Genomic DNA, 27,681 nt, shown 5'->3' with positions numbered 1-27,681 from the left:
ATAAAAAAGTGAAACAATGGCATAAATAAGTACAAAGTTGAAGAGCATTGCGGACCCAAATATCATAAACATTTGTCAAAGGCAGCTAATGTAATCTATTCCTGGAAAAGAAAATCCTAATAATTTGGTCACCAAATCCTTTCACACCTCATAACTCACCATTCTATAACTTTCTAAAGTTAAACAAACTCAACAATAAATATAAAAAAGGACTGAATTTAGATTTCGAAAATCAGTCTTTCATTATTTATTGGTTGACTTCAGCTGACAAACCCCGCTGAATGACAAAGACTTACCTCTTTCACAGTGAACTCCATTATAACCTGGAGCACATGTACAGGTGTATCCATTCACTTCATCAGTACAGCTACCTCCGTGTTCACATGGTCCAGATGCACATTCATTTATATCTGTTAAATTATACAAAACAACAGATGTTTTATTGAAAGTTGCAATCAACTCAAACGCTCATCATAGATGCTAGCATATAATTTTGTACGCCAGATGCATGTTTCGTCTACAAAGGACCCATCAGTGGAGCTCGTTTCCAAAAGTTGATAAGGCCAATAAAAGGTACAGAATTGAAGGGGATTGAGGACACACAATTCTAAAAGTTTTGTCGAATTTAGCTGAGGTAATCTATTGTTGGAATCAAAAATCCGTAGTATTTGTTCAATAAACCTTGCGAACATTTCATTGTCTGTCTTCATTCTTTTACTTCCTTAAATGAAACTTACTATTTAAAGCAGTATAAAAACAAGGACTTAATTTGATTTTGAAAATCAGTCTTTTGATATTTCTTTTCTGACTTGAGCTGACAAATCCCATGTATTCACAAAACCTTACCTATTTCACAATGAACTCCATTATAACCTGGAGCACATGTGCAGGTGTATCTATTCACCTCATCTGTACAGCTACCTCCATTATCACAAGGTGAAGACGCACATTCATCAATATCTGTAAACAAAAAGATGATCTGTGTAAACAGACCAGAAAATAGTAAAGGCGGTACAATTGGTACCCTACAAAAACTTATACTTAGTCAGACAATCAAGTTCCGCATGTGTACATATTTAAAATGACATCAAATTTTATAGCAAGTACATCATATTTTCTGACTGATGTTTCAACAGAGGAAGCCCCACGTTGAGTTCATATGCTTTCGACATATACAATACACATTATCATGAGAAGAAATATTGAGTGTTTGTCCTACAAACTCATGATATTTCATTGTGTTATGTACCACACATATTTTCAAATATTACTTACTATTGTTTTACAAAGGTGTGAAAGCAACTGTTGGATTCTAAAATGTTTCCATTTTGTCTTACTTGTTTGACAGTTATTGTCTGTATAACCAGCGGCACATGTGCAGGTGTATTCGTTTATTCCATCAGTACAGGTACCTCCATTCTGACATGGCTTTGGAGCACATTCGTCTATATCTGAATGGTATTGAAAGAAAAAAAAATGTTTTATAAGCAATGCTTTGCATCAAAAGATTCTGCCTTTTACATCTGCAATTAATGAATCAACAAATTCATATTTTGTAACCTGAACCAAAATTCTATGAACAAAAGGCAAATCTGTGTTGTTCTCACAACATATAGCAGACTGTCTCATTTAGTTACAAATGAAAGAATAAGATGAAACCAATAAAAAAACTGTCTTCTTACTTATTTCACAATGAACTCCGTCATATCCGGGGACACATGAGCATGTGTATTCATTCACATTATCTGTACAGCTACCTCCATGTTCACATGGTCCAGATGCACATTCATTGATATCTGTTAAATTATACAAAACAAAAGATGTTTAATGGGAAGACGCAATCAACAAAAAAGCTCATCATATATTCTAGCGTAGAAATTGTGCACGCCAGACGTGCGTTTCGACTACAAAAGACTGATCGGTGATGCTCTAATAAAAAGTTAAAAAAAATGCCCAAATAAGTCCATAGTTAAAGAGCATTCCGGAACCAAATATCATAAACATTTGTCAAAGGCAACTAATGTAATCTATTTCTGGGAACGGAAATCCTGATAATGTGGTCACCAAATCTTTTCACACCTCATAACTTACCATTATATAACTATCTAAAGTTAAACAAACTGAACGATAAATATAAAAAAGGACTGAATTTAGATTTCGAAAATCAGTCTTTCATTATTTAATGTTTGACTTGAGCTGACAAAACCCAATGAATGACAAAGACTTACCTCTTTCACAGTGAACTCCATTATAACCGGGAGCACATGTACAGGTGTATCCATTCACTTCATCAGTACAGCTACCTCCGTGTTCACATGGTCCAGATGCACATTCATTTATATCTGTTCAATTAAACAAAACCAAAGATGTTTAATGGGAAGTTGCAATCAACACAAACGCTCATCATAGATGCTAGCATAGTTATGTTTTACGCCAGATGCATTTTTCGTCTACAAAGGACCCATCAGTGGCGCCCGAATCAAAACGTTGATTAGGCCAATTAAAGGTAAAAAAATAAAATGGCATTGAGAACAAAAAAATCTTAAAGTTTTGTCGAATTTAGCTGAGGTATATTGTTGGAATAAAAATTTCGTAGTATATGTTCATTTATCCTTGCGAACATTTCAATGTCTGTCTTCATTCTTTAACGTTCTTAAAAGCAGCTTACTATTTCAAGCAGTATAAAAACAAGGTCTTAATTTGATTTTGAAAATCAGTCGATATTTCTTTTCTGACTTGCGCTGACAAATCCCATGGATTCACAAAATCTTACCTATTTCACAGTGAACTCCATTATAACCTGGAGCACATGTGCATGTGTATCCATTCACTTCATCTGTACAGCTACCTCCATTATCACAAGGTCCAGACGCACATTCATCAATATCTGTAAATAAAGATGATCTGAGTAAGCAGACCAGAAAATAGTAAAGGTAGTCAAATTGGTACCCTACAAAAACTTATACTTAGTCAGACAATCAAGTTCCTTATGTGTACATATTCAAAACGACATCAAATTGTTATAGCAAGTAAATCATATTTTCTGACTGACGTTATCAACAGAGGAAGCCTCACGTGGAGTTCATATGCTTTCGACATATACAATACACATTATCATTGGCGTCCTACAAACTCACTATATTTCAATGTGTTATGTACCACACATATTTTCAAATATTACTAACTATTGTTTTACAAAGGGATGAAAACAACTGTTGGATTATAAAATGTTTCCATTTTGTCTTACTTGTTTGACAGTTATTGTCTGTATAACCAGCGGCACATGTGCATGTGTATTCGTTTATTCCATCAGTACAGGTACCATCATTCTGACATGGCTTTGGAGCACACTCGTCTATATCTGAATGGTATTAAAAAAGAAAGGTTAGTTGTTTCATTAACATTGCTTTCCACAAAAGGTTCTGCCTTTTCAATCTGCAATCAATGAATAAACATATTTCATATGTTGTAACCTTAACCGAAATTCTATGAACTAAAGGCAAACCTGTGTTGTTCTCACAACATACAGCAGAATATCTCATTTAATTACAAATGATATAATACGATGAGACTAATAAAAAACTGTCTTCTTACTTATTTCACAATGAACTCCGTCATATCCGGGGACACATGCACATGTGTATCCATTCACATTATCTGTACAGCTACCTCCGTGTTCACATGGTCCAGATGCACATTCATTGATATCTGTTAAATTATACAAAACAAAATATGTTTAATGGGAAGACGCAATCAACAACAAAGCTCATCATATATATTAGTTTAGAAATTGTGTACGACAGATGTTCGTTTCAGCTACAAAAGACTGATCGGTGACCTTCTAATAAAATGAGTAACAAAATGGCCGAATAAGTACAAAGTTCAAGAGCATTGGGGATCCAAAAATCATTTGTAAAAAGCAGCTAATGTAATCTATTCCTGGGGAAGAAAATCCTGATAATTTGCAAACCAAATCCTCTCACACCTCATAACTCACAATTCTATAACTATCTAAAGTTAAACAAACTGAACGATACATATATAAGAAAGGACTGATTTTATATTTTGAAAGTCAGTCTTTCATTATTTAATGTTTGACTTGAGCTGACAAAACCCGCTGAATGACAAAGACTTACCTCTTTCACAGTGAACTCCGTCATATCCGGGGACACATGCACATGTGTATCCATTCACATTATCTGTACAGCTACCTCCGTGTTCACATGGTCCAGATGCACATTCATTGATATCTGTTAAATTATACAAAACAAAAGATGTTTAATGGGAAGATGCAATCAACACAAAAGCTCATAATATATACTAGCATAGAAATTGTGTACGTCAGACGTGCGTTTTGTCTGCAAAAGACTGATCGATGGCGCTCTAATAAAAAAGTGAAACAATGGCATAAATAAGTACAAAGTTGAAGAGCATTGCGGACCCAAATATCATAAACATTTGTCAAAGGCAGCTAATGTAATCTATTCCTGGAAAAGAAAATCCTAATAATTTGGTCACCAAATCCTTTCACACCTCATAACTCACCATTCTATAACTTTCTAAGGTTAAACAAACTCAACAATAAATATAAAAAAGGACTGAATTTAGATTTCGAAAATCAGTCTTTCATTATTTATTGGTTGACTTCAGCTGACAAACCCCGCTGAATGACAAAGACTTACCTCTTTCACAGTGAACTCCATTATAACCTGGAGCACATGTACAGGTGTATCCATTCACTTCATCAGTACAGCTACCTCCGTGTTCACATGGTCCAGATGCACATTCATTTATATCTGTTAAATCAAACAAAACAAAAGATGTTTAATGGGAAGTTGCAATGAACACAAACGCTCATTATAGATGCTAGTATAGAAATTTCTTACGCCTGATGCATGTTTTGTCTACAAAGGACCCCTCAGTGGCGCTCGAATCAAAAAGTTGATAAGGCCAATTAAAGGTACAAAATTGAAGGGCTTTGAGGACACAAAAATTTTAAACGTTTGTTTTGTCGAATTTAGCTGAGGTAATCTGTTGTTGGAATACAAAATCCGTAGTATTTGTTCATTTATCCTTGCGAACATCTCATTGTCTGTCTTCATTCTTTTACTTTCTTAAATGCAACTTACTATTTAAAGCAGTATAAAAACAAGGTCTAAATTTGATTTTGAAAATTAGTCTTTTGATATTTCTTTTCTGACTTGAGCTGATAAATCCCATAATAGATTGACAAAATCTTACCTATTTCACAGTGAACTCCATTATAACCTGGAGCACATGTGCAGGTGTATCCATTCACTTCATCTGTACAGCTACCTCCATTATCACAAGGTCCAGACGCACATTCATCAATATCTGTAAACAAAAAGATGATCTGTGTAAACAGACCAGAAAATAGTAAAGGTGGTCCAATTGGTACCCTACAAAAGCTTAGTGAGACAATCAAGTTAATTATGTTAACATATACAAAATTCATTTTTTTTACATTAAGTAAATCATATTTTCTGACTGACATTTTGACACATCAAGCCTCGCTTTGAGTTTGTATGCTTCTGCCCTATAGGTTGCATTTCTATAAATATTGACGTTGCAATTTCCCATAGGAACTCCTTTTACGGCTAAGACTGTAACACTTTTACACTGAAGTTTTGAAAAAAATATCATTCTAGAATTTAGAGATATGCACTACAATTTTTTTTTTCAAAAGTCAAAACATAGGGCTGTGTGTCATATTTTCAACGTTTATATGCCCTGAACTTCTCACAGTTTAAACTAACACTAATTTTCTTAACTACCCTTACCTTGAGTGAATGGTTACCATAGATTTCAATGTAAACACTATGCACATGTATATTTATTGGTAACATTCCCAAGTTATGTCTCTATGAGATGGAACACAGAGAGCATAACTGGGAACCAGTATGTTAACAAAATTAATTTTCTATGAATATTCTAGATCTCCTTAAAAGAGGCGTGGTTTGAGAAGCAGTTATAATTACAAAGTGCAACCTATAATATGCACATATTATTATAAAAAAAAATATTGAATTTTTATCATACAAACTCACTGTTCCTCAATGTGTTATGTACCACACATATTCTCAATTACTACTTTATATTTTTTTAAATTGAGAGGGGAGGGAAACTGAAATATTCCCGTTTGTCTTACTAGTTGGACAGTTATTTTCTGTATATCCAGCCGCACAAATGCAGGTGTATGCGTTCATTCCATCAATACAAGTACCTCCATTTTGAAATGGCTTTGAAGCACATTCGTTTATGTCTGAATGTTATTGAAAAATAAATGTTAGTTGTTTCATATGCAATGCTTTGTACTAAGATATTTTGTCATGTACATCTGCAGTCAATAAATTAAAAGTGTTCATATGTTTTAATCTTAACCGAACTTTTATGAAATTGAGGCGAATCTGTGTTGTTCTCACAACATATAGAAGACTGTCTCATTTAGTTACAAATGATAGAATAAGATGACATTAATACAAAACTATCTTCTTACTGATTTCACAATGAACTCCGTCATATCCGGGAACACACGAACACGTGTATCCGTTCACATTATCTGTACAGCTACCTCCGTGCTCACATGGTCCAGATGCACATTCATTTATATCTGTTGAATTCAAAAAAAAAATTAAAAAAAGAGGTTAAAGGATGTACTTAGGTGCGGCTTTGGAATATGTGTCTATTGTTCGGACTCATTGATGTTTTTCAATACAACACAATGAAAAATAGTTTGCCCCATAACACCCATTAATTTTTTCATCAAAGAATTAAGAGCTCATGAAAAGTCATTTGCCACAATTTAGAAGATTCAAGATTTTCTTTCTTTTGTTTCGAGTCCCAAATAATACCAATGCAAATATAAGGTAAACGTCCTAGTCAGCCTTTTCCCGCCATAGTTTTAATATCAAATTTCTCGAAAACGAGGTCCATGACCCATCAATATTTTTAGCTTATTCTTATCCTTAATGGATGCTCTACCAGCTTATAGTAACAATTTTAAATTCTTAATTTATTAATTTTCACCAAACCTCACCTACGTACATACTTGATGGTAAAATGCATTCAACCTTCAAGCTTATAATAGATACAAGCATAGACATTTTAAACACAAGACGTTGGTTTTGGCTATAAAAGACGCTCGAATCAAAACAGTTAATATGTTAGGGCCCAAAAATCATAAAAGCTTTACTAAATACATGTAAAGTAGTTATCTAATCATGGAATAGCAAATCTTGATTATTTTGTCAGTAAATTCCTTTGAAATCATGTTGTCTATAACCATTTTGTTACTTCCTAAAATGAAACTTACTGTATGCAGTATAGCAACAAGTATTGAATTAATTTAATGACGTGACGTTTTTTTAATTCTCGGGTACCAACAATAAAATTCCCCATAATTCTGATTCTGAAACGCCTAACTGCGCTGAATGTCAAAGACTTACTTATTTCACAATGAACTCCGTCATATCCGCGCACACATGAACATGTGTATCCATTCACATTATCTGTACAGCTACCTCCGTGTTTACATGGTCCAGATGCACATTCATTGATATCTGTAAAATTATACAAAACACAAGATGTAATTGGCGAAAATGCAATTAACAAAAAAGATCCATTTCTGTTACTATGAACAACAAAATTATTTATTTTGTAAAAATTATTTCCGATCTTAATTTATACTGTATACCTTACAACAAAACTATTTTCATTTACCTTTTGCTGGTGTCCTTTTTTATTCACATTTTTTTTTATTTTGTAAAAAAAATATTTCCTACCTCAGTTTATACTGCATACCTTACAACAAAATTATTTGCATTTACCTTTGTACATCATTCTAATTAGCGGCTATTTATTGTTGACTTTCTGAAACCACCTTACATAACACAGAGATAGACTGTTGTCCATATTTTCCACTACTTATTTTGTTGATTTTTAATTTACATTATCAAAGATCAAATTTATTCGTTTAGTGCATGTTCACTTGTATTTAAATGTCTTTTAATTGAGTTTGGCCATTTCAATTCATACTTTATATCGTGTCTTTTTCTGTTGTGATATTCACATTTTTATTTTGTAAAAAAAATATTTTCTACCTCAATTGATACTGTATACCTTACAACAAAACTATTTTCATTTACCTTTGTACATTTTTTTAATTTGCGGCCATTTGTTCAAGTTTATTGTTAATTTTCTGTAATCATTTAACCTATCACAACGGTTGGCTGATGTCGTTTTTTATTCAGGATTTTTTTTTATTTGGTAAAAAAATATTTCCTACCTCAATTTATACTGTATACCTTACAACAAAATTATTTTCATTTACCTTTGTACATCATTCTAATTAGCGGCTATTTGTTTAAGTTTATTGTTGACTTTCTGAAACCACGTTAAATAACACAGAGATAGACGGTTGTCCATATTATTCACTACTTATTTTGTTGATTTTGAATTTACATTATCAAAGATCAAATTTATTCGTTTAGTGTATGTTCACTTGTATTTATTTGTCTTTAAATTGAGTTTGGCCATTTCAATTCATACTTTATATCGTGTCTTTTTCTGTTGTGATATTCACATTTTTATTTTGTAAAAAATTATTTCCTGGTCCGAGTACACAGTTATTTCGTAGTGCATTTCTTTTAGACAATAAATGTAAATAAAAAAAATCCCACCTGCGCTTTCTCAATAATATTTTTACAGTGTGTTGTACTACTTTTGGGACAAATTATATCAAAATTATAGAAAACTTCATCAGCTCTAACTCAAAATAGGGACAATTTTGTGTTAAGGGGGTCTTGAAATCTTTTGACAGCTTCCGAAGTGCTAATTTTTGACCTTTTTCAGCTGGACCTAATCACTACTTTACCTAAATATTTATGACCCAATTTTTTTTACAGTGTCATTTCACCCCCCAACTTGCTATATGAGGCATAAAACATGGATAATTAAATTTGGAAGGGGTATAACAAAAATTGGCAAGTAACACACTGTCCACACTAAGGACTATATTCGTGGACAACGAAAATCAAAGGACGATAACTGTGTACTCGGACCTCCTACCTCAATTTATACTGTATACCTTACAACAAAACTATTTTCATTTACCTTTGTACATTATTATAATATGCGGCCATTTGTTCAAGTTTATTGTTAATTTTCTGTAATCAATTAACCTACCAAAATTGGTTGGCTGATGTCGTTTTTTATTCAGAATTTTTTTTATTTTGTAAAAATATATTTCCTACCTCAATTTATACTGTATACCTTACAACAAAATTATTTTCATTTACCTTTGTACATCATTCTAATTAGCGGCTATTTGTTTAAGTTTATTGTTGACTTTCTGAAACCACGTTAAATAACACAGAGATAGACGGTTGTCCATATTATTCACTACTTATTTTGTTGATTTTGAATTTACATTATCAAAGATCAAATTTATTCGTTTAGTGTATGTTCACTTGTATTTATTTGTCTTTAAATTGAGTTTGGCCATTTCAATTCATACTTTATATCGTGTCTTTTTCTGTTGTGATATTCACATTTTTATTTTGTAAAAAAATATTTCCTACCTCAATTTATACTGTATACCTTACAACAAAACTATTTTCATTTACCTTTGTACATTATAATATGCGGCCATTTGTTCAAGTTTATTGTTAATTTTCTGTAATCATTTAACCTACCAAAATGGTTGGCTGATGTCGTTTTTTATTCAGAATTTTTTTTATTTTGTCAATATATATCCTACCTCAATTTATACTGTATACCTTACAACAAAATTATTTTCATTTACCTTTGTACATCATTCTAATTGGCGGCTATTTGTTAAAGTTAATTGTTGACTTTCTGAAACCACGTTACTTGTATTTATATGTCTTTTAGTTGTGTTTGGCCATTTCGATTCATACTTTATATTGTGTCCTTTTCTGTTGTTATTTTCACTTTAGTTCCACATGGGAACTATTTAAACATTATAACCTGTTGCTTTTTGTCTGTATCAATCCTAATTCTGGAACCCGATGTACTTTAGTTGTCCTTTGTTGATGTGATTTATGAGTGTTTCTCTTTTTTGATATATAGATTACACCGTTGAAGGTCCGTTTGAAATATTAAACTAGGCATTCTTAAGACCCTTTATAGCTTGCTGTACGTGATCGGTATTAGCCGATGCTCCGTGTTGAGGACCGTACTATAACTAATAATGCTTTTTTTTTCTTTTACAAATTGTGACATGGATTGAGGGTTTCCTCATCAACACTTTTACAACATCTTCTCATTGTAGATACTAGCATTGCATTTTTGTATACAAGAAACACATTTCGACTTCAAAAGACTGGCCAGTTACACTAGATTCAAAAATCATTTAAAACAATCCAAAAAAGTTGAAGAATATTGAGGACCCACAAATCCTAAAAGTTTTGCCAAATACAGCTTAAGTGCTGTATTCTTGGATACAAAAACCTAAGTATTTGGTCATCAAATCATTTTGTACATCACATTTGATGTCACCATGCTTAGGTCCTTAAGGATGTACTAAGGTGAGGTTAGGTGAAAATTTATAAATTAAGAAGTCAAAATTGATAATTTAATCTATTAGAGCATCAAATAAGGATACAAATAAGCTACAAATATTGATAGGTCGTGGACCTCCTTTTCGCGATATTTGAGATTTTAAATATGGCGGGAAAAGACTGACTCGGACTTTTACCTTACATTTGCATTGGTATTATTGGGTCTCAAAACAGAAGAAAGAAAATTAAGAATCTTCTAAAATTTTGGAAAATGATCTTTCATGAAGTATTTAATCTTACATGAAAAAATAAATGGGTGGTATGGGGCAAAATATTCTACATTGTGTTAAATGGAAAAGCACCAAGGAGTCTGAACATTTGAACCAAATTCCAAAACCTCACCTAAGTACATTCTTAAGTAAAACTTACTGAATGAAGTATTGAAATAAGATCTGAATAAGATATGGAATATCAGTCTTCCACTATTTCAGTTTTTAGTCCATCAGCTGGTAGGGCAAACATTCAGTTCTGTGTTACACCCCAGGGTGTCGCAATTTTTTTTGTATAAATGTAAAGAGTAATATCTGAAGAATATTTTAAGAGGTGTCAGACTTTTGAAAAAGTGTCCACAAGGGGTTAAAAGGGGACTTATTTCAGGGTATATCAAAAATTTTGTTTTGCACACTATTACAGAAAAATGGAAAAATAACTAAGTATTTAGTACTTAACTTTTTTTAAATGGAACACATCATATCTTATTAAAACGCAGGCTAATTTTTGATTAATTTTTAAATCGTAGAGGACCAAGAAAAAAAGGGGGAGGGTCAATTTCCAAAAGTCATGTTTTTGAATGAAAAGAAGCATACGTTCTAATTTTCTTGATAAAATGGTATATTGTTTTACATTGAAACATACAGCATAAAGTATATAAAGGCTGTTGAAAAAAAAATTAAAGATAAGAAACAAAGACAACGAGAATCAACGACAAACACAAACATAAGCAACCAGAAATGCACTATTCTGTCAGAAATTTATATATCACATTCATGAAATAACTTACATATTAAAACACACAAAACTATCAGGGTTTCTAAGTTTCTAATTTTTTTTTAATTTAACAACCGCATCACCACATTTTAAGGTCACACAGAAGGTCAATCCATAGAATCATCATCAGTTTGGTCCCTTGCATCTACCGAATTATCATCCTTTCCATCATCTTCGTCGTCATCGTTAGCAATATCAACGATTTGATAATGCTTATATCTACAAGCTTTCGAGCATTAACATACAGCTATCTGTTCAGGATAAACCTGGTTAAACACATGAACATCTTTTTTGGCATAACCAGCTTTACATGAACAGCACATCAGAATTACCAAAGCATCTAACGCTGGTGGTTGGTCAAGCAAATTGATAATGATCAAAGCGCTCTACACAATCCAACCATAGTTGTTTGACAACATACCAGTGTTGTGTTTAAGAGTAGATTTCCAAATCTTCGTCTGAAAATTGGCTTGTTTAATGTGCTTTAACATTGCATCTTTTGCATTTCAAAACGTTCTGATCTTTATTTATCGAAATTTTTAATTTCGTAGCCATATATAGAACTTGAAAACCTCTCGAGTGTTTTGACAACTCTTCGCCAACCTCTTCCCAGGTTTCACCAAGATGGAATAGACCTTCTGAAAACTCCACATAACGTGTCAAAAAGCCGAATGCTTTTTTTCTTTATCAGACAAAACACTTACTGAATCACAACCTGTATTGGCGCGAAATCCTGGCAGTTTTCTACAAACATGCATTCTCACCAAATTTGCACACATTGATTGCACATTTAATAATCTGCATTTGGAGGATGTATATGTCAGACTTACAATGTTAGAATTGATATGCAACTGTGAAAATAGTAAGCCAATACTTCCACAACAGTGTCAGAAGGTTTTATAACAATGGAGTCGTAACCTTTGTCAGCTGCATGTTTTTTTCATTTTATTAAGAAAAAATATTGTAAATGTATTGGCTTATTCCTATTCGATTATAAGCTAAAACCATTTTACGCTCTTTCATTTTCAACATATATTTTGTGGCACATACTTCCATGTGATACAAATAAATCAATACATTCAAGTGTAAATCTATACGATTCTTTACTCTTTTAAAAAAAAAAGAATTCAACAAAAGCAACTTTGTTTCCCCCAACTAACAAAAATTTCTTCCTTTCCCAAGAACACGATTGTGAGGTTTACAACTTATCGTAATGATTTGCCCTCCCAATTTCGTTAGGAATATTGTGCGATACTATTCAGTGACAAAATCAATGCGGGACCACCTTTTGAAACTAAAAGGATGGTTTTTAGAATAACAATTTCCAAATCAAAAAATGTGCTTGGTATCCTAGTAATTGTTTGAATAACTGTCATGTCATCAAATATCCACATGCTTCCCTAAGGAATGAACCTTTTCTAAAAGACCACTCAGGACAGGTTCTAATTTTTCATTACATGTGTACAATCAAAGTTTGCAAGATACATTGGAAGAGGACCTAAATCAAACTGGAGAATCTATCGCATAACCAACTATCTTGTCTGGGCTATGACAAGCAGGCGACATTTTTTTTTCATCTGCTCTCAATCTTTTGTTGTTTTTATCTGCCATTAACTGCTTGCCTTTTATTTCCCTTTTTAAAAATGTAATCAATGATTTTCTTTTGAGTGTTTTGAAGATATCGGTTTATCGGTTGACTTCTGAATAAGCCGCTCCGTAATGAAAATTTCTGAAGCAAATTTTCCCTTTTCATACGAGTTAAGAAGGTCGCACATTAATTCCGAAGAACAGAACCCGAGAACAAGCCATTTTACTGCTCAGATGTTATAATGGAATTGGCAAGCTCTGCAGTGTCTGAAACAATTTCAAAACATCAGATTCGTCTCGCTTCATTCGAGTTTTTCTGAGTTTTTTTGGGCGGATGTTTCAGGATTAACCATTTCTACCAAGTCTCGACATTTTAATGATATTGAAGCTCTTTCATGTGCATTTAGCAACCAACGTTTATCAGAATCTTTATTTAAACTGAAACCAACAAAGCCATTTGTTTGGTATCTCTAAGAAAGCTAAGAGAGTAAAAAGTATTGCCAAACCCTTCTGCTGAGTATTTGACGTTCGTTCAAAGCGTTATTTTTCGATTGAATGACTTTACAATCTTAAGTCACTTCATAGCTAAATGTACAACACAAAATGTTATCAAGCACACCTTTATTGAGTTCGATAGAGTGCACCTTTTCTGATCGCAAACAAAATCACCTTACTTTGTATTTTTTTCATAAATATTTCGTTACACATTCACTTTATTAAATATTTGTCTCACAAAAACATCATAAATCGACAATTAAATGTTTGTTTTCAGTTGCAAATTGATAATGCTTAAGTGTGAATACATTGTACATGTTGTATACTGAATCAAAGACGGTTATTTAATGATTTTCGGTATTTCACGAGTATTTGCACGTACATATACTTTATTAAATAATTCATATTTTAGACGATATAAAAATACTGCAAATGATTTAAACATTGCATAATGATTCATTCTCAAGTTTAATTAGCTAAAACGGGTAATTGTATAACGTATTTCTTTATGAAAGGAGAAAATATGCCTTAATTTGAACCCAAAAAATCGGATTGTTTGTAATGTAAAAAACATTTTATTTTAAACAAAAAATCTTCCGAGTTAAAATCAATATGATAAGTTTTGTATCTCTTTTTTGTTTAAACATATACTTTATTTTTTTAAATCGCTTTATATTAAAAAATCTAATCAAAAATTACTTAGTCGTGATTGCTAAATGAGGGTACCATTGGAAGGGACGTTCTTAATCGTCTTTTGGACACTTTTTTTTTAGTCTAACACCTTGTATTTTATCAATAAGATAATGAAGTTGAATTATATCAAAAAAATCGCGGTACCCTAGGGTGTAACACAAACTCCTTAACTAGCGCTCTTTTCAGAACTAGCTGATGGACTATTTGAGTTGAGCTGATAAATCTCGCATAATGACAAAGACCTACCTCTTTCACAGTGACCACCATTATAACCTGGAGCACATTTGCAGGTGTATCCATTCACTTCATCTGTACAGCTACCTCCATTATCACAGGGTCCAGACGCGCATTCGTCAATATCTGTAATCAACAAGATGATGTGTTAACAGACCAATGAAATTGGTAAAGCTGTTCAAATTAGTACCTTCAAAATGCAAACAGTTTTGGCAAACACTATTTAAATAATCTATTCCTGAGATGGAAAATCTTTTGTATTCAGTCACCAAATCCGTCTGAACCTTAAATTGTCTGTTACCATTCGTAAACTTTCTTACGTGAAACTTACTGATTGAAATATGAAAATAAGCACTGAAATAGATTTTTTACAAATCCCGCTGCATGACAAACACCTACCTCTTTCACAGTGAACACCATTATAACCTGGAGCACATGTGCAAGTGTATCCATTCACTTCATCAGTACAGCTACCTCCATTAACACAGGGTCCAGACGCACATTCATCAATATCTGTATTAAAACATCAAGAATTTTTCTTAAACATTGAAAATTGTGTGTTACAATTAGAACCCTTCAAAAATATTTAATTGATGTATACCTAGTCAGACAATCATGTTCCTTATGCGTTATTTTCCAATGAAATCATGATTATATATTTGTGAGGAACAACTTGACACGAAAGCTTCTCCTTGAGATTGCAAGCTTCACCTTGAGGTTGCAAGCTTCGTATATACAAAGTACACATAATTGTTGGCAGAAAAGTGAGTCCTTTGTTATAGGAACTCTATATAAATCAATTTCCCTTGTCAACATTTTCAAATACCATCTCAACTATTATAAAGTATTTCTTCATTCACAGGGGATGCAGAACCCTACTGGAAAGTTATTCGAGCTTTTGTAAAAAAAAAACCTTATTGCCTGTTATCTAGCGGCAAATTTGCAGTTGTATGATTTTACTCTATCACGATAGGTACCTCTATACTGGCGTACAGATTAGTCACATTCATTAATATCAGCAATTTCGTAGATCTGTTGATGATATATTTTTATTTCGGTAATATTTATTTGAAAAAAACCTGATTCGATTTAAGATCCTTGTATTCAATATCCTATATCTGCAATAACGTTGATGCATGTCCTTGTTCTATTAATAAATGAAAAGTTACTATAAATTTTATTTTATTAGTATGCCTCATGAACCTTTTTAACCTAATATTGGTTTAAATCTAGTGAAATTTGAAGTAAGTTAAAGGCAATAACAATCAAAACCAAGGAGTAAACAAAGACTCACAAAGCCAAAGAACATTTACATCAACAGTTACAAATAATAATTAAGAAACAACACGAACTCCACTAAAAACCGGGAGTGAAATCAGGTGCTCTGGATGGGTAAGCATTTCCTGCACCGTATACGGCATCCGTCGTGTTATTTCTTTGTTCAATTCGGTAATAATGGAAGGTTATTCTGACTGAGGAAGAATATCAGGTAATAATCATTTGATATTGAAAATGATTTACCAAAAGCATTACACATTGTATATGTTTGTAGCTTACTTCTTAAATATATCAGGTAAACTATATCCTACATTGACAACTGATTTTTATGAGTTGCTTTACTATGTTGTCTTATCAATTATCTATTTAGTTCAAATTCGGTAATGAGTCTTGCAATATATCTGTTTTAAAACTTAAATAATAACTAACGTGTCTAGTGGACTTACATTCGATTTTGGAACAATGTGTACGATACAACAATAGCAATGATAAAAAAAAAATATTTTTTAACATTTGATGTAAATTGCCGCTAATTTGAAAGGCAAAAGTTGCATTGGAAAGGAGTAGGTCCGGTAAGGACCGATTTTGGCCTCAAATTTCAGGTTCGTCTGACAAAATATTTTGACCACATTTTAAACACTTAGGTGCCTATTTGATATGAATCAATTAGTTATTGTGAAAGATTTGAACTGATTTAGTCATTAAAAACGATCCGATTCAAGCTCAAATATGAAAAATCAACCAAATATGCCGAAATATGTCACTTTTCGAATGGTTTTTGTCAAAAATGAAAGTGGCCGCATCCGTGTTCATCCTCAATCTTTATATATATTATGTATTATCATAAAACACAACTTCCATCCCAATATTAAGGATGAATACGAATGCGGCCACTTTCGTTTTACACGAAAACCGTCTAAAATTTAACTAAAATGATAGAATTTTGAAGAATTTAGAAATTTAGCATGACTATAAGGTGCCAGTAACCGATATATGTTCACTGTATAGTCGAAAATAGTCCATATTTATGTAGCAGAAGCACTCTACTTTTCAATAAATAACTAAAAGTTTACATTTTATCAATTTTGTAAAACTGCTATATTTTGAGGCCAAAAAGGGCTCTTACTGGACCTACTCCTTTATTGTTATTCGATGAGGTATCAAAATGGGTAAGCAAATATAATTCAACATGACCAACTTTAAACACGCACAATGTTCATCAGAACAAAAGAATATGTATAAAAATAAGAAATATCTCAATTGGAAAATCGGTAAGCGTATAATCAAATAACACTAACAAAATGTGCTTATTTAAAAAATTACATGTCGGTGCTATTATTATTTTAATTATTTAAGCACCAAATATTTGTTTTTTTTTCTGTAATTGTTTTGTATCATATTTTCCCGTTTTTTGTGAATTTTTCTTTGTCTGTATCATTTTCTAATCTTTTATGGTATCATCAGGAGGAGTTGTGTGAATTTCAGTTTGTAAATTGAAAACATATGTTCTTATATTTATCATTAAATAGTCGACAGAAAAATCACAAAAATACTGAACTCAGAGGAAAATCAATTCGGAAAATCCATAATCACATTGCAAAATCAAATAACAAAACACATCAAAAACGATTGGACAAGAACTGTCATATTCCTGACTTAGTACAGGCATTTTCAAATGTAGAAAATGGTGGATTTAACCTGGTGTTATAGCGCTAACCCTCTCACTTTGATGACATTCTCATATATACCACTGTTCAAAATTCATAAATCGATAGAGAAAAAACAAGAGTAAAAGAGAGGAGAAAGGTACCACAGGGATATTCAAACTCATAGATCCAAAATAAACTGACAACGACATGCCTAAAAATAGACAAAGAGATAAATAATAGTACAGAAGACAAAACATAGCAACACAAACCCAACCAAAAACTTGGACTGATCGCGGGTGCTCTGGAAGGGTAAACATATCCTGCTTGCATTTGGTACCCGTCGAGTTGATCATGTTGCTCATGCATTAAAAGAGGAACATTCGACCTCATAAATCAACATTCATTTATTTCCATATATAGTATAGTTTATTAACCATAATCATTCTATACATATATATTTATATTTGATATTCTTTAAATTTAAATTTTTTCTTGTTTTGTTGAAGTTTTTGAAACAAAGGTTTTTACACACGTTGTACAATCTTCTAATTACTTTTTTTCCTTCTTTCAAATCTATGACTGGAAAGTACCGGATCTTACTAATATAATAGTAGTACACCACATATTATTTACTTATAAAAAAAACTAGGTATTTACAGATGTGTCATGAAGATTATATTTCGACTTGTTTCAAATCTAAAATGATAATGACAATATCCAGCTTACTGGTATTTAACACTAATAACTTATGACATACGAATATTTTATATTGATTTTGTTTTTCATTAAACAAAAAAAGAAGACAAAAGATATCTGCCTGACAGATCTGCACTCAACTCTTTTTCATAAATTATTTGTTAATTTTCGCCAAGGCATTCTATTGACAAGTACAAAGTATTTAAATGGTAAAAATGGCATAATTGAACGCGAAATTGTAAAAGAAGATACAACCTTACACACTTATTAAATTCTAACACGCACAACGTGCATAAGTCCTTGTGAACGTGAAACTTGTCGGTTAGTTGTTTTATTTATCAATGTAAGAAAAAATTTACAACTCTCGAGTAAAAGCAAAATTTACGAAAATGTCTTGCTTAAAGTAGCAATACAGGTTATTTGCAGAAACGTAAGTATAGTGATATATAAATATTTATAACTTCACATTTAAAATGCTGTCAAAGACTAAAATAGCAATCAGTTCACATCCAAACTTCCAATATATTTAGTAAAAGGACATCATTAACAAACAAAAAAATCTTTAAAAAGTTATTAACGATATTAAAAAGGTAAGGTCATTTTGATAAGTAAATATTTGCTTTCTACGTTCTTTGTATGAGAAAACTTGATTAATTATTTCTAAAGTATACGTACCTCCTTATCTTTCTAGAGACTTTTGTCATCATGAGATTCAAAGTCAACAAAGTAATGCCGATAGTCGTAATAACAAAACCGATCACGCAGCAGAATTCGGTCTAAAATATTTAGCGTATATTCTACGAAAGATTATATTATCGTGATACAATGTCATATTGCTGCTTCTCAAATTGACTTTTTAATAACACAAATTTGAAAAACGGAGAACTTGATTGTCTGATTTGTATTTAATTATAAGTGGCAATTGTAATTAAAGGTAGTTGAAAGTGTTTAAGATATAGTTTGTATACATACCTATTTCACAATGACGACCAGCGTATCCTGGAAGACATTCACAACTGTAAGCATTCACTTGATCTATACACTTTCCACCGTGTTGACAATCCACAGAGACACAATCATCAATATCTAAAACGAAAATCAACAAAAAAAGTAAAATCACAAAAATAAGAAAGTACTTATCGAATTGCAAAATCTAAACCTCAAACACATTAAACGAATGAAAACCAAAAGTTTCTCTGTTAGTTCATAGGGTAACATTACTTAAATGATATAGTTTTGCAAAATGTTTTTCCTATGAAAACATTATATGATTCAACTATTTTAGACAAAATGTTTTTTTGCTTTATACTGTTAACATCTTTTCACTGCCACTCATTTAATGTATTGGACTTACGTGTCGACAAAATTTATTCTTGACAACTTAAGCTTACTTGTTTCACAATTGGTGCCTTCGAATCCTATCAAACATGTGCACTGGTAACCGTAGTGAATATTCGCACACGCTGCGCCGTTTCGACAAGGGCCAGTCCCGCAGTAATCTGCAATCAGATATCAATGTTGAAAACGATCAAGATCAAATGTATTGTAAACATCATTTATAAAGTTTAAATAAAATCATTATATATAAATACCAGGACTGCAATTTATCAATGATTTTTTGAATAATAAAACTAGTTAAAACAAAAATACATATCAAAATGACTCCTTCATTATCTCACAGTAAATTGTTTAGGGATGTTAGATTGTAATGTTTTGGAATTAAGTCAGATTTCCGAAATCATCTCGTTTTATCCATTTGAATGCATTAACAAATTTGCCCATGGACCCTCTAATGGATCTTCATTTTTCTTTTTATAAATCTTTCACATGTATAATTATTAGACATTTGCGAAAACTCGCATACACCTACGATTAGGATTACGATTACACTTACAGGTAACATTTAAACTTTGGTCGTCTCAAAGTGTGAATACAAACTGTCGTTCCAAACCAATGTTATCTCTTTTATGATGATTTTAAATGTTGAACAATTGAGTTTTCAAGCAAAACATGTAACTATAATTAACATATTTAATATTGGTCGTTGTGTTAAACTATAGTTTAAGTATGTCATACGTTGAAGGCCGTATATTGACCTATAATGGTTTACTTTTATGAATTGTTATTTGGATGAAGAGTTGTCACATTGGCACTGATACCACATCTTCATATATATTTTATATGAAGAAATGAACGAAAATCATTTCTTAAATAATTTGACAACTGATTCAGCAAGTTATTGTTTAGGAACTACATGTATATATAATATTTTTTTCGTGGTCATTCATTTCCCTTTCGGTAAATTTTTATAAGTTTAACTTTATCTCAATCGCGAAAACAGTTTGTTTACGTTTCCTCTATCAATACACATTCAAAGGTATACGAAAAAGAAAAACACAACCCATTTTTGGTGATTATATTTATGTCGATCTTTTAAATATAGAATTTGAACTATAATTCATCATCGTCAGACTCTGATGAAGAGACACCAATTTAAGACTACGTAGCAACTTCGGAACCTTTTTCGTAATAAACATGCTGTAGGCCTCGTGATTTTTTCTAATCAAATTCATGAACGGCATTTTTGGGGGTTTTGGTTTTTGTAGCTTGGTCCTCTTGCCAGCTTGCGGTTGCTCAATTTCCTCCTCATTCGTGTCGTCTCGTTCCTTTGGTTCCTCTGTCTCTTTTAGTTCTTCCTGCTCTATATTTTTTTTTATAATGGAGTTTAAGTGGCCCGTTATTATCATCTTCGGAGGATAGATCCTCAAGTATCTTATCCCTTTTGTCATTTGCAGTTGATGGGCTAGGGACATTTTGTTGATATGGTTTTTTTTATGCAACTATTGTAGAGATCTTGTGCATCGGTTGTCAGAATACGGATGCTTTTCTTTACTGTGTTAATTATTCTGTCCCACGAACACGGGTGTGTCTGATATGCCCTCAGCATAAGTAATTACTCCTGGTCAGATACTGCGACAATTTTCTTTTTCCGTTTAAACATATTTTTGATAGCAACGCTGATTAATATGCAGAGAAAATGTAGAAAGTTAAGTAGACTGATAACCCACTATAGAGTTAAGGTTGAACACGCAATCGGAGAATTAAAAAAATTATAAAGTTATGGGGACTTTGTGGAGCATCCCAGACAGCGATTAACATCTGTTTTGACCATATGTGCTGCCTTCGTTTGCCGCCGTAAATACTTATTTACATAATAAAAAAAATCATTTTACTATGTATCTTTAATTGTTTTTGTTTTTTTTTTCATTTTGAGATGACCCTTTGTTTTTTTTTAACTGTAATCGTAAGTCTAAGGTGTAATCCTAGATGTAGACCTAGTTTCCGAAAATTTTCTTAAAGTCTTATAAAATCTTATTAATATTTTGTATAGATTATGAGAACTTTAACTTGACAATGATAAAGCTATGAAAACTCAAGAGAGAACATTAAACCAATGACGAATATCTTAAAAACAAACATATTGACCTCTACATTTTTGTTTTGCTATTTTGGTTCCCCAACTAATCCCCTATCAACATATACTTGTGTAGAAATGAAGAAAATAATGTTCCTATGAAGATATACTATCGGAAACATTGATGGAGGCATTAAAAATACATACTTGGACAGGCTAGAGTATTACATGCTCCGTTTTCACTTGTGGTACCAACACAATCTTTTCCTCCGTGAGCAGGAGCTGGATTGTCGCATGCTCTTCTCCGGGTATTTGTACCGCCTCCACAAGTCACTGGACATAAACTATACTTAGACCATTCACTCCATACTCCATTGACTGTCAATAAAAGATGTCACCAATAAGTGATACTTTTTGGTAAAGATATCCAAATCAACGAAAAATCATGACAACAAACAATAAAATAAACGTGTATATATAGTTGTACAACACGTTTTCACCGAAAAATTTTTTTTTTCGTGTTTTGCATTTATAATACTTAATATAGTAACATATAGGTATTTTTAACTACTTTTTGTGCTGACATGAATTGTCATTGATATGGTTATATTACAAATTTACTGTTTACAAATTTTTGAATTTTTTGAATGCTTTTCTACATCAGGCATAGATTACCTTAGCTGTATTTGGCAGAACTTTTAGGAATTTTGGTCCTCAATGCTCTCCAACTTCGTAATTTATTTGGCTTTTTAACTTTTTTGGATTCGAGCGTCACTGATGAGTCTTTTGTAGACGAAACGCGCGTCTGGCGTATTTACTAAATTTAGTCCTGGTATCTATGATGAGTTTATTTATATACTTTTTTAATAATGTATCGTAGTTCATAAAAAGAATTTACACAAACTGCAATACTTTTTTCTTAAAGAACATATGTTATTATCAATTTGTTTAAACCTGTTAACAAAAAGTATAACCTATTATTTGTTAAAATTTGACACAATGCATCATACCTGGACATGCCTGGGTGTTACAGGTACTACTTGTGACAGAACTACCCGAACAAGAATTCCCGCCATGAGCTGGTGATGGATTATTGCAGTATCTGTAGCTATATTTATAGCCAGTACCACAACTTTTAGAACAAGATCCATAACTCCCATACGACGACCAACCTCCATTAACTACATAATAGAAAAGTTAAAAGGCTATTTTTTTAAATGATATAATTGTTAACAAAACGTCTTTACTCTACAATTTATTAACATTCACAAGAACAGAGTACTATTATTTAATATTTAGCGTGTTATTTTTGTCGCCAATGGTCTTTTTATTCTTTTTCAAAACACTTTGTATAATTATATAAAATTTTCCAATTCCGCTATGTCTAAGGGTAATTGAATTTGCTTACAATCTATATTCACATTTTCAACTTTTGAAATCATATCCTTCTGAAAGTCTCCTTAATGTGAATTAATGTTTATGTATCATTGTAAGACTTGGTTTTGAAGAAAAAGATAAAATAGCAAAATTGAAGTACCAATTATGCTTTAAGTGTCATTGATTGCTATAGAATGCATAAGATATGCACACTGATATATAATACTATGTGAAAATTATTTTTTAAAGAGTTATACTTGATGTAAAACATTAAGATGCAACATGAAAACAGAATAAATAAAAACACAATAGAAAAAAAAGACTCTCTATCTGTCATAAAGATCTTAATTGATTTTTATCATACATTCAGTACTAGTAGTTTTTCATATTTGATAAATAGCCTGCTATTTAATCCATATCGCGTATCTTTGATGCGCACCCTTATTCATACCCTTTATCACACCCTTTATTACACCCCTCCAATTTTTTTGGTTTTACATTAACGCCGTTTTAGTTTATCCAAGCTTCTTCAGATTCACCCCCCCCCCCCCCCCCCCCCCTCAAAATGGGTTTTTAATGAATGGTCATTTGGCGTGGCGCAATTTATTTAATGCCGTCATTGTTTGGAATGTGTCGTCACAAACGTCAATTTTCATATTTCTGACACACGAAATGCACTATAAAGAACTCATGATCAATAATTAAAGGCAACAGTAGTATACCTCTGTTCAAACTCATAAATCCGTGGACAAAAAACAAAATCGGGGTAACAAACTAAAACTGAGGGAAACGCATTAAATATAAGGTGAGAACAACGACACAACACTACAATGTAACACACACAGAAACGGACCAAGCATCAGACAAAATCCCACGAGAATAACAAATATAACATCAAAACCAAATATATGAATTTGGGAGAGAGAAGTACCGTGACACGTCTTATCGCAATGTGAATTTACACTCAAAAATAAGAGAAAACAAACGACGCAACGTTAAAATGTAACACACACAGAAACGAACTATAATATAACAAGGGCCATATTCCTGACTTGGTACAGGACATGTTTAAAGGAAAAATGGTAGGTTGAACTGGTTTTGTGGCATTCCAAACCTCCCTCTTTTATAGCCATGTGAAATATAATATTAAAATGACAACTCAACACCACAGGACTACAATATAAATAAATTGGAAAATACAATTGACAAAGGAACACACGAAGAACAGCCAACAAAAGGCAACAAGTTTAAAATTTTAATACGCCGGAAGTGCATTTGGTCCACACCAGATCTACTAGTCACGCCCAGATACAAAAGTTTGAAAGCCGAAACAAGTAGAAATACCATACAAAACACACCAAAAAAATACAATTAACAAAATATTTTGTAAACAATAGCACGCAAATTGTAAAGCAATCCAGGTGCTTCAGATGAGTAATTGAGCATATCTGTTAACGCTTTTAAAATAAGACAAAAGTAGAACTGAAGGTAACCAAGGTGCTAGGGATCAGAAAGAAGTTCATGTGTACTCTCCTGTTAAAATATATGAATAGTTTGAGTATAATACATAGCAAAATTCGTATCACATGCCGTATCACCCTCGATCAATATTATCCTTTGGGCCTCTGGCTGATACTGGTATCTCGGGATGATACGTTATATGATACGGAGTTTGCCATGTATTATTCTCTATATATAAATATCTGTCGGAATGATTATGTATGTTATTATGATCAACTATTTTTATAATCATCTATAACAGTAAAACTTTGGTTTTACCCACAAACTAACAAAACTTATCAGTTAAATCTGCCTAGTAACTCAAATACTTACTTGGACAGGCATGTGTATTGCAGGAGGCGTAGGCCGATGTGCTACCAGAGCAGTAATTTCCACCATTTTTCGGACTAGGATTACTACATGATCGTGTATGATACCTAGTTCCACTTCCACATGCTTTTGTGCAAGAAGACCAACTTCCCCATGAAGACCATCCTCCGTGAACTGAAATCAATTTTTTAAACATAAAAACATTTTACACATAGATATTTAATTCAATTAATCAATTTGTCATTTAATCATTACCAAATATAAATTGAAAATGTTTTAAAAAAAATAATACTCATTGACATGTTACATGATTCTTTATAATTTCGTTCAAAATAATCAAATAAGATTTTTACGACACTTTCGATCCGGATAAAACAGTTAGATAATTTAAAATGCCTACTCAACATATTCAACTACAAAAAATATTTCCATGTGTCTTACCGATACATCCAACAGTCAGATAATTGATATGTCCGTAGTTAGAATTGGTATTTGTACATCCTGAAGAACAGGTATACGATCTGCATTTATATTGCTTCATGATTTCTCTCTAAAATAAATGCAGCGTATTGAACATTAATTGTACAGATTATTCTATAATATTTGTTCATCCAAGTTAAATTACGAAAATGAAATTCAAACAATACCTTTTTAGAATCGCCTTTTCTGTTTTGTTTCTTGCTTCTTTGAACATATTGACAATTTGCGTATATGTATGCAAAAAGTAAAAATGAATATACCAAACTCAAAGGAAACTATCGAAACGGACAGTTTCTTAATAAATGTTAAATTCAAATCGACAACAAACTAAAGGCAATTTCACTTGCAGTCGAAAGATTGATAATGACAATAAATAGTGCAGTCTATTTGTCATTACTCGTGTCCGTAATGTCCATAGTGTCATTAGTGATAGGATTTTTTTTTAAATTTTCAATGAACTTACTTGTGTCTTGAAACAAATACATTTTAATACTTCACTCTTTTGCAGATTTGTAAAATTGCATTGGCCCTAACTGTGAAATTTGTTTACCAATTGGAACAACACATCATATTTTACATAATTTGTATTAATTTATTATTTCATAAGATTCAATTAAATTATTTACTTTACTGGGAAACGACTGCGCTAAAACGACCTGCAGTAGGGACTAACTAATTACTATTTTGATTAACATTCTTTAATTATTCAAATTAAAATTATAGTATGATATATTTTATGATGTGTTTTCATTGAAATCTAGACAGAAGAAAGCAAAGATTGCTAATGTTTAACATTTTACAGAAGTTCAATACTAATTAAAGTTGAAAATAAGAATGAAGAATTTTATTTATCATATTCATCTTAATATACTAACGCCTCCTTCTCTAGATGACGAATTCTCCTCACATTCTTCCCAGGAACAACCTTCTCTACATTCTTCCGCCGCGTTCGACCACCAGCCCCTTTTACGACGAACTAAAAATTTTGTGGCTGCCTTTTTACTTAAGGAAATATCATCGTTAAGAAATATATCTGTAAAATTGGAGTGTTTTAGCATTCCAAAAAGAAAAAACATATCAAAAACAATCATTTTGGAATCACATTTTAATATTGTTAAAATTGTCATTATCTTTTGCAATTTAATCATAGATTTATTAATCATAATTTATCGTAACAAGATTTTTACACAGATAACCAACTACATTGAGTGTAAAAGAAACATTTGAGCAAAACATGTCATAAAATGGTTTATTATATCATACATTTTTAATCGTTGGTTATGACTTTGATGAGTTTACCTTTTGCTATAACTTGCACAAGAAGTGAAAATCCCAGAAGGTAAGCAAGGCACTCCATCAATATTTAGTCTGTTGTCATCTAAAGTCTGAAAAAAATAATTTATTTGTTTTACAAAACAAACGTCCCATTACTTATTTAGTCTATTAACATATCTTTTTGCTTAACAATTTTTTTGTCAGATTATTAAACTATATCGATCACCGATAAGACAATGTATTAGTTTTTGAATATTTGAATTGTTTTAAGAAAAATGTGTATGCTTTACCGTTTAGACACCAACATGTGCTTAAATAATGCAAATACTTCGAACCATCAAAATGGATGCATGGTTTCTCTAGTGCTGAATTCAGGAAGCAGATTGATACTGGTGATGCTAGTTGCTTTTTTCATACACTTGTATACATATTCAGTAAAAATGTTCATGTTCGCAATTTACAATGCGAATTGTTTTTGGTTTTGTCAGAAACTTCCAGTCAATTCACACCACGAACGTTTTCATGTTTCGATTTTTCTTGGCTGTTTTTTCATAGTCAACTATTAGCTTCAAAGACACTATCGACTAATGGAAACATGAATTTCTTCTAACTATAACGTTTAGAAATGTCTTACAATGAAACGTATGACTCGCACACTATAAAAAAAAAAGTAAAAACACAAAAATACTAAACTCCGAGGAAAATTCAAAAAGGAAAATCAAAAATCAAAAGGCAAAATTAAAAGTCCAAACACATAAAACGAATGGATAACAACTGTCACATTCCTGACTTGGTACAGGCATTTTCTAATGTAGAAAATGGTGGATTGAACCTGGTTTTATAGCTAGCTAAACCTCTCACTTTTATGACAGTCGAAACGATTACTACCCGTTCTTATTAATTAACTTCTCTACACTATAATTTTCATAGTTTTATCAAAAATATCATTATAGTAAAAAATACTTTAAAGTAATTCGTATCTTCTAAAATGTTTAACATATAAAATATTAATATGAAAAAAGTAAAATTAAATCTGAAGAAGTCTGTAAAAACGAACTACTTACGGCAACGAAATTAAGTGAAA

General features: G+C 31.9%; 1 protein-coding gene across 1 annotated transcript in view; it reads right to left on the bottom strand.

Moving 5' to 3' along the window:
* The window catches only part of LOC134688106 (neurogenic locus notch homolog protein 1-like), a 47,539-nt gene extending 19,858 nt beyond the window's left edge, over positions 1-27,681 (bottom strand). The window contains exons 1-19 of the mRNA XM_063548576.1: positions 27,662-27,681; positions 26,622-26,700; positions 26,198-26,355; positions 25,284-25,392; positions 24,846-25,016; positions 22,646-22,816; positions 21,843-22,013; positions 19,612-19,719; positions 19,193-19,306; positions 5,242-5,355; positions 4,683-4,796; positions 4,137-4,250; positions 3,595-3,708; positions 2,774-2,887; positions 2,229-2,342; positions 1,683-1,796; positions 1,338-1,451; positions 847-960; positions 297-410 (exon numbers count right to left, since the gene is read on the bottom strand). Of these exons, the coding sequence (XP_063404646.1) occupies positions 297-410; positions 847-960; positions 1,338-1,451; positions 1,683-1,796; positions 2,229-2,342; positions 2,774-2,887; positions 3,595-3,708; positions 4,137-4,250; positions 4,683-4,796; positions 5,242-5,355; positions 19,193-19,306; positions 19,612-19,719; positions 21,843-22,013; positions 22,646-22,816; positions 24,846-25,016; positions 25,284-25,392; positions 26,198-26,355; positions 26,622-26,679 (2,200 nt within the window). The 5' untranslated portion in view covers positions 26,680-26,700; positions 27,662-27,681. The remainder of the gene's footprint in view (positions 1-296; positions 411-846; positions 961-1,337; positions 1,452-1,682; positions 1,797-2,228; positions 2,343-2,773; positions 2,888-3,594; positions 3,709-4,136; positions 4,251-4,682; positions 4,797-5,241; positions 5,356-19,192; positions 19,307-19,611; positions 19,720-21,842; positions 22,014-22,645; positions 22,817-24,845; positions 25,017-25,283; positions 25,393-26,197; positions 26,356-26,621; positions 26,701-27,661) is intronic.

This window comes from Mytilus trossulus, chromosome 10 (genome assembly GCF_036588685.1).
Source record: "Mytilus trossulus isolate FHL-02 chromosome 10, PNRI_Mtr1.1.1.hap1, whole genome shotgun sequence".
NCBI lineage: Eukaryota > Metazoa > Mollusca > Bivalvia > Mytilida > Mytilidae > Mytilus > Mytilus trossulus.
This window is presented reverse-complemented; position numbering and strand designations above follow the sequence as displayed.